Raw genomic sequence first — 8,177 nt, forward strand, 5'->3', positions numbered from 1 at the left:
CTTGACTCGGCAGAGATGACCCACATCAGCAGCATCAGCTTCTTCCAGAAGTTTCCTCGCAAGGTTTCGAGTGCGGCATACTGACACACTTACGCAAACGCGGGCAGGCTAGGTGACATTTTCGTCCTCGCCAGTGGGTCAAAGCTGAAAGTTGCTGTGGGGGCTGTGACACTTTCTGGAGGAGCACCCCGACGGCGATCTGAACTATTGCCCGCTGCAGGGACAACTGCGGCGGCGGGGTGAGACATTGGATCCCGGTAACCTGTGCTTCGTTTTACACGAGGCATGCTGGGTGTTTTATCGACGTCAAACCGAAGCTATTGAACAAACAAAAGCAATTGAAAGAAGTGCCGACCGGCCGGTGTGATGGGTAAAGATTATTACAAAGTGCTGGGTATAGCCAGGGGAGCATCTGAAGATGAGATAAAAAAGGCGTACAGAAAACAGGCTCTGCGCTATCACCCCGACAAGAATAAGTCTCCTGGAGCTGAAGACAAATTCAAGGAGATCGCCGAAGCCTATGACGTCCTCAGTGATGCCAAGAAAAAGGACATTTACGATCGTTTTGGAGAAGAAGGTAACCGAACTCCTTCCCCCGGGTTGCACGAAGTTTTGCAGCCTTTGCATTTACCGAGTTTAATCCTCTGCAAATAATGCAAAGCAAAACGTGCATCTTCTTACTCTCTCAATCTAATCGATGTACACATGCATCCTCCTCAGTGCGGTTTCTGGGGTCTTTCTGCAGCAGTTATCTGACAATAGTTGGGTGTACAATAGGGTGCAGCTGGAGAACCTGCTGGAAACAGCAAGTTCTTGCCCGTCCTGTCGGTGTGCCTCTCTCTTGTTATTATTGTGGCTTTGAAAAAATGATTTGTACCTTCAGGCTTTGGTGTCCTTGTCCACACCCTCATGGACAGGGAGGGACAGAGATCAAACTTTGGGATGTCTGGAAGCAGAAAAATATTTTAGCTTCTGAGCATTTACTTCTTGCAAGTAGTAAATATTTTGTGTCAGTTTGTTTGTTTGTTTGCAATCTTTAGACGTTGATTCAAATCATAGGGGTGAATATAGGGTGAATTAAGGTCAGTGTGTTATAAGTGTTAAAGCGGTAATGCCGAGGTATTATTCAACAGATGAGCACCAATAAGCTGATCAAAAAGATCAATAATCAGGTGGCTGTCATCTGATGTCATCTGATAACTACCTTGTCATTAGCAGTGATCAGTGTTTGTCTGTTGTGTTAAGACAACTATGTGTTGACTTGCACCAGTGATGGTGCAGTGAAAACTCTTTTTTTTTTGCAGTCAATTTTTATATAAAGAATGCTTAGTTTCCCAGACATCAAAGGGTAAATAAAAAATAACAGTAAAAACGAAACAAACATGCTATTTCAAACATTGATATGACAGTGATATTTCCCGTTCTTTTTTAAATACTTGGCGATGTTGTCTTCTTCAACAGGATTAAAGGGTTCAGCTGACACTGGAGGCAGAGGACATGGCGGTCAAAGCTGCAACTACAGCTTCCACGGGGACCCTCACGCAATCTTCGCTGAGTTCTTCGGTGGCCGCAGCCCATTCGATCACTTCTTCTTCCAGGACGGGGAAGACGACGTGGACATCAACAACCCTTTCGCAACGTTTGGCATGCCAGGAATGGGCGGCATGGGTGGGTTTCACCGGCCTTTCAAAACCCACCCGGCAGGAGTTCACCGAGCGCACGAGAAGAAGAAGGACCCGCCTGTGGTGCACGAGCTGAAGGTGAGCTTGGAAGAGGTGTTCTCGGGCTGCACGAAAAAGATGAAGATTTCTCGCAAGAGGCTCAATCCGGACGGCTGCACCATGCGCAGCGAAGATAAGATTTTAACGGTGGACATTAAGCGTGGCTGGAAGGAGGGGACGAAAATCACCTTTCCCAGGGAGGGGGATGAGACTGCCACCAACATTCCTGCAGATGTGGTGTTTGTGGTCAAAGACAAACCTCACCCGGTGTTCAGAAGAGAGGGTTCAGATATTGTTTATCCTGCAAAAATATCTCTTAGAGAGGTAAGATAATCATTCCAACATTAATCATGCTAGTTTATCTTTTTAAAGATGCTTATAATCAAAACTCGGCCGAGCACTTGGATGTCTGCTTATCAGTCCTTTTGTCTCCAGGCATTGTGTGGCTGCACGGTCAAAGCTCCCACACTGGACGGCCGGACCATCACTGTTACCTCTAGAGACATTGTCAAACCCGGAACGAAAAAGCGAATAAGCGGCGAGGGGCTGCCGTTGTCCAAGTTCCCAGAGAAGAGAGGTGACATGATCCTGGACTTCACTGTTAAATTCCCAGACAAACTGGCCCAAAACACACGCGATACACTCGAGCAGATTCTTCCGCTGTGACATGTTATGACTCCAAATCCCCAAAAAGTTAGCATTTCCAGCAGCACTGGCCTGTGTACTACCTGGACTTTTGAGGGCAGATTTGGGTTCAGTAGGGTTTAATTTTACTGCCTGAACAACAAATCCGTATCCTTAACCCAGAATCCAGCTTGTTATTTATTTATTTTTTGGCTTTGAGTGAAGGAGACAAAGGCAGAAAGACAAACAGGTGTTCTTTAAATGTTCAGTGAATTGCAGCACTGGGAAACTTATTGTAGTAACTGAGGATTTGATAACATAGCAGATCTTTGTGCGAGTGCTTTAGGTAACACATAGCCAGCTGCTTAACAATACCTCCCTGATGCAAGTGCACTGATGCATGAATGTGGCTAAAACTTCATTACTCATAGGACATGATTTGGGTTTCCATTAAGTAAAATTGAGGCTTAGATATTGTGCGGGTCTTGAAAGGTGAAACTTTTTGAGATATCTGTAGCAGTATTGGTCTTACTAGGAGTTAATAGAGTTTTCTTTTTCATTGATAAATAAAATTCAGTGTTTTACTTGTCGTTTACACTAAGCTATAATGTAAAGCTTTGTGAAAAATACACCTAAAGTGTTCTCAAGGCTGAAAACAGTAGAGCCCTACCAGGACTGATGCTCAGTACGACTCTTATGGAGTGTGTGTGTGTGTGTGTGTGTGTGTGTGTGTGTGTGTGTGTGTGTATATACATATATATATATATATATATATATATATATATATATATATATATATATATATATATATATATATATATAATGAGATGATATTGTTTATAATTATAAAACTGTCAGCCACAACTTTAAATCCACTAAAAGGTGAAGTGAGACTTAACATTCATGTGGATGTTATTACATGTAACACTCACTTAAAGCCCCTATCATGCAGGCCTAGAGGCCAGTTAGTGACCCGCCAACAACCAAAGGTCGCTAGGGAAAAATGTGCATTCCCAGTCTGGTTAGTGAGTGGTTGCTGGGTGAAGTTGGTTGCAAAGAGATATCACCTGCAGATTTCCACGATCACCCAAAGGGAGGTGATGCTGACTTGTCTGCAAACACTTGCCAGCTGCTTGTTGAGCAGAATGGAAATGGAGTAAAAGTTGCACCTATTGAAACATAATAGTTTTGTAGTAAAACACGGGTTTTGCTTTGGAGGTGAGTGCACTCCATTTTTGGTTTGCGTTGCAAGTTTCACTACTGCTCCATGGTTAGATAGCGAATGCTTGCAGACAAATTAGTGTCTTGTGTAGAAGCAATGGGCGAAAGCAGAAATCTGAGCGTTGACAAGGAGGGTTTTGTGCAGCACCTTAATTGTAGGTTATTTCACCTAGCGACAGTCTGCACAAGCAGTCGGGGATGACTGGGACTCAGCGGCCAGTCCCTCGGTCATTACCATTGCTGAAGCCCAAGCTCAACCACTTGTGGCCAGTCTTCTTCCCAAGGTGTCACATCGGCCTCGAAACCCTTTAGGTTTCAGTTGATCTTTGGAACGTGGCAGAGGCCTCACTACATAGAGGGTATCTGACAGGTCAAAGGGGAGGTACCTGTGCACACTATGCTAGGGGTATATTTAAAGAGAAAATGATGGGGTCATTGTTTATTAACTTTCCAGCAGGGCATTTAATAAAATTAGTCACCAACGTACCATGAAGACTTGACAGGTCTCCACACTACACTGTGCTCATCTGTAATGCTGCTCTGTTTCATGTGCTGCAGATTATTGTAAAAATGGAGTGAGACTATAAAATGATCCCTGTTTAGTATCAGAAAGCATTATATCCCAATGCTAATATATCTGGAGATAGGCCAATTAACTTATGCTACTACTAATAATAAGATGCACCTTGATGGACCTCCAGTATTTTCCAGATTTTTAATGGAGGACAACAAAGGCATAGGGAGTTTTCTTTTCTGCAGTTGTAAAGATGGCACATGTTTACTTTTCCAAACTCTTGTTTAACCAGAAGTACACACAAATTATTGCTCATGTAAAATATTTGTTGGAGAAAAAAATGTGCCAAACATTTGTCCCTATCTTATTGTAATATATGTGTGTAAGTATGTGTCTTAAAATTTGCTGAGGACATGTGTGTATCCTGTCACATGACTGAAAATGATCAAAACCTGACTGCATTCATACCCTGTTAAAATGCACAGAGAAATTGATATTTTATACAGAAGTCATGTATTTGTGATGGTTTAATTCATCCTTTTTGTTCTTCTAATGGTGTCTGTCTGATTGCAGATTGAATCAAAAGCCAGTGTGTTTATAATTTCTTTTATCCAACCTGTAAAAATGATATGAAATGTGCTGCCGTTATATTTCACATGACGATGTGAAAAAGAAGTTTAACCTCCAGCTTTAAAGGCCTGCAACCTTTGATCATTCTGTCTTATATCACGAGTCTATTGTGCCAGACAGCTTTCACTCTAGCGTGTACAGAATCGGGTGTTGTGTAGTTTCACAGTTGGGTGACGATCCTGAAGACACAGTCTTTGTGATGATGATGGAAGCTAGTGAATATTAGTAATTTTAGTATCAGTGTGACTGTCAGAGAAAAATAAGTAAACCTCATGATAGTCAGGAACTGCCGCTTCGTCCTGCTTCTGCACATGGTGTAACGTGAATGTAGAGATGTGTAATCTCTCTAATTTCTCTCTATTTTATTTTATTATTTTTTTACAGAATGAATGATTTCTTTTTTTCTTTTTAAAGGAAAACAGATCCTTTTTTTTTGTTTACCTCGTTTATGTTTTGAAATTTCTCAGGTTGGGATTCAGAAGCCTTTGATTTTTAACAACAAAAGTTTTATGAATTGATAATAGGAAATATGGAAATTTCTACTTGGCCTTTCCTATGCTGTGATGATTAGCATTTCCACAATAAAGAAACTGGCAAACCAAACTGGCCAATACTGCCTCACTTACTGTCCAATGTTTTAATTATATAGCTGAATTGTAACAACAGTTTCCCTTAAAATCTTTTCTCAGGTTTCACTGTATCCAGCACGTTATCTAGCAAGCCTCATACATTTTGGTTTAGAGGGACTATGCTTAAATTTAGGGCTTAATTTATTTCAAGTTAACGACCAAATAATATTACAGAAAAATGCCCAACAATCAAATGACCCCTTCCAACCCCCTTAAAGAACCATGTGGTGACAGTAGAAAGGAAAAACTTGCTTTTAACAGGAAGAAACCTCTGGCAGACACAGGATCTTGGAGGGGCAACAATCTGCTGAAGCCGGCTGTGAGGGGAAAGAGAAAAGAAAAGAGGCATTCGCAGAGATGAGGAGAAAACAAACTATCTCAGAGAAAAGATAAAATCACATGGCAAAAAAAAATGCTCATTGCATCATAGGAAGTTCCTCGGCAGCCTGAGCTTATGGCAGCATATCTAAGAGATGGTTATGATGGGGTCTAGTTATTCAAGACTCGTGTGTGTGCAAGAAGAAATATTTTAGTTTAAATTCTAGAACTAACAAAGTGTCAGTGAAGAGAAGCCAATACGGGAGAAAGGCGGTCTGTGTTCTAGTCCCTTTTGCTACTCCCACTTCAGTGTTTTGGATCAACTGGCTCTCCAGAGATCTTTCAGAGCAACCTGACAATAATGATTAACAATGGTCCAATCTAAGAATAACACATGCATGAACTAGTTTGTCAGCATGTCAGACATACTTCAAAAATGACTACCAGGTTCCTCAAAGTGTTACTGGAGGCTAACTTAACCCTCCACTGCATAGCGTTGCCCTGAGGCAACAAACCACATTTTCATGCCTTACACTACATGAGAGACATCTCCATTAGGAGGCAAGATAAAGATCACTATTTTACATGTTTATGGACTAACCTATTTTACAGGTTAGTGGTTCAATCCCTGGCTCCTCCAGTCTGCATGTCAAGAATGTGAATGTGTATGAATGTAGTTAGGAAGCACTCAGTTAAGCAAAAGTGGGTGAATGTGGCATGTTGTATAGAGCACTTTGAGTAATCTGGGAGAGTAGAAAAGCGCTATATAAAAATCAGTCCATTCACTGTCTGAACAGAGTTTCGGCATGTTACTTTTGCACTGTTTTGCATGTTCTGGCACATGTTGTTATTGCATGGCTTGATTAAGGTACACATTAGGCTGACATCTGGGGCCAGAGCTCAAACTGTTCTGGGCCAGCACAGGGCCAGCAGTGTGTCTACAACTGGCCCGTGGCTGCACACCACCTACAGATGGCCCACATACCGCAATGAATGACGGCCCTTTGGTGGCCCAGACCAGGTTTGTCAAATTTTATGATTGATATATTATTAGGGACCCTAAAGCTCCCCCAAAATAGGGAGAAATATTTTATTCCCCAAAAATTAAAAGGGATAATGTCATCCAGAGTACGTAGCTGGCTAGACACCAGGTTTCTGAGGTTTTGTCACAATTAAGAAGTAGAAAATTGGAGGTCAGGAATGCCTATAGTATAACGAACCAAGTTGTCTAATCTGGTTTCATAAATAAATACAGCAAGGTACTATTTGCATAGCAATGGAAATGCATGCAGTGTTTTCTAAAGATGTTACCCAGGGAAAACATGTATGAGGTAAAAGGTATTGGTCGCAGCACAGAGCCCTGTGGAACTCTATGTGACGAAGAATCCCTGTTTACATGAACAAAGTGTGGTAATTGGTATTGAAGTACAGAGACAGATACACTGTCAGAAACTATAAGAATATTAGTGACCCACACTAGTGTTACTTTTGTGCTATGATAAACTCTTCAAATGGACTATTTTACATTTTTTTAAAAGGTCTTGACGCATGCTCAATCATCCAGGTAAGTAAATCCCAAAAGATTGATTCTATTCATCTGGAAGTAGCGTTTTCAGTAGAAGAACAGAATCAACTTTTTGGGATTTTTAATAAGTTTCTGTATTAGTCTTATTTGAATTGTTCAAAGAAACCATGTAATTATTCCCGTTGTATTAAAGTGTCCTTGTCTCTTTTTTATTTACTGTGTAAAAATGAACAGAATTCAGATTAGATATCATCTAGATATCTTCTATTCAGATAAAAATAGCAATTTCGTGGTTAAAACTGTGCAGTCTTGGTTTTATTTTGAAGACCGCAAGCGGAAATACGTCTGTCTGCCTCGATAGTCGGAAATATCATATGCACGAATAAAAAAAATCTGTGTCACTTTCAAGGACACCATAAGCAGCCAGTTAATACATCCAAGCTGTTAAAGAAAAGGTTTCTACAGGGCTTGTTTTGTTCGCCTGTAAAGAACACATCGAGGAACTAGACATACAAACGTCAGCGTCAGAAACACTAAATGCTTCCGGCAAGAACCTTCAAAATTAAAGTTTTATAATTGACAGCTGTCGTAAATGATTTTGGCCTCCAGGGGGAGGTGTATGCTCACAGCTATCAGCGCTCATAAGCGAAATAGCAACAATATCAAAAGTTTAAGTAGACAACGGCATCCAAACGTTTCGTAAAAACTAAAGAAACGCTTCATAATATTCATACATTCACAGTACACATTTATATATAATTTAATGACAGTAATGATGTAACTTCGACTCAAAGATCCTGTAAAATGTCAAAATAGCAGACCTCTAATAGACATATCCATGTGATTTTTTTACTACATTTTAACCAAACATTGCTTTACACTCATGTCGTTCTTATTCTTCTTGATTAAACTTTAAAATCCGGACTATGAAGCAGTCGCTCTGGGGAAAGTTGGTGTTTACGAGAAACCTTGAATGCGTCACTGTTCCACCCCTG

General features: G+C 40.9%; 1 protein-coding gene across 1 annotated transcript; it reads left to right on the plus strand.

Moving 5' to 3' along the window:
* Window positions 1–3,086, plus strand: dnajb1a (DnaJ heat shock protein family (Hsp40) member B1a). The gene is made up of 3 exons (XM_086289456.1): window positions 1–577; window positions 1,462–2,045; window positions 2,157–3,086. The coding sequence occupies exons 1-3, from the start codon at window positions 367–369 to the stop codon at window positions 2,385–2,387; spliced, it is 1,026 nt and encodes a 341-aa protein (XP_086145582.1). The 5' UTR covers window positions 1–366; the 3' UTR covers window positions 2,388–3,086.
* The last annotated feature ends 5,091 nt before the right edge of the window (window positions 3,087–8,177 follow it).

The sequence above is a fragment of the Aulonocara sp. 'chitande type north' Nkhata Bay genome, linkage group LG4 (assembly GCF_057382095.1).
Source record: "Aulonocara sp. 'chitande type north' Nkhata Bay isolate Kocher_YH1m ecotype deep benthic linkage group LG4, A_spYH_male_GT1.1, whole genome shotgun sequence".
NCBI classification, from domain to species: domain Eukaryota; kingdom Metazoa; phylum Chordata; class Actinopteri; order Cichliformes; family Cichlidae; genus Aulonocara; species Aulonocara sp. 'chitande type north' Nkhata Bay.

Coding starts and splice junctions, on each gene's coding strand:
- dnajb1a (XM_086289456.1), top strand. CDS start 367: ATGGGTAAAGATTATTACAAAGTGCTGGGTATAGCCAGGGGAGCATCT. Junction 578..1,461: donor CGATCGTTTTGGAGAAGAAG/GTAACCGAACTC, acceptor CTTCTTCAACAG/GATTAAAGGGTTCAGCTGAC. Junction 2,046..2,156: donor CAAAAATATCTCTTAGAGAG/GTAAGATAATCA, acceptor TTTTGTCTCCAG/GCATTGTGTGGCTGCACGGT.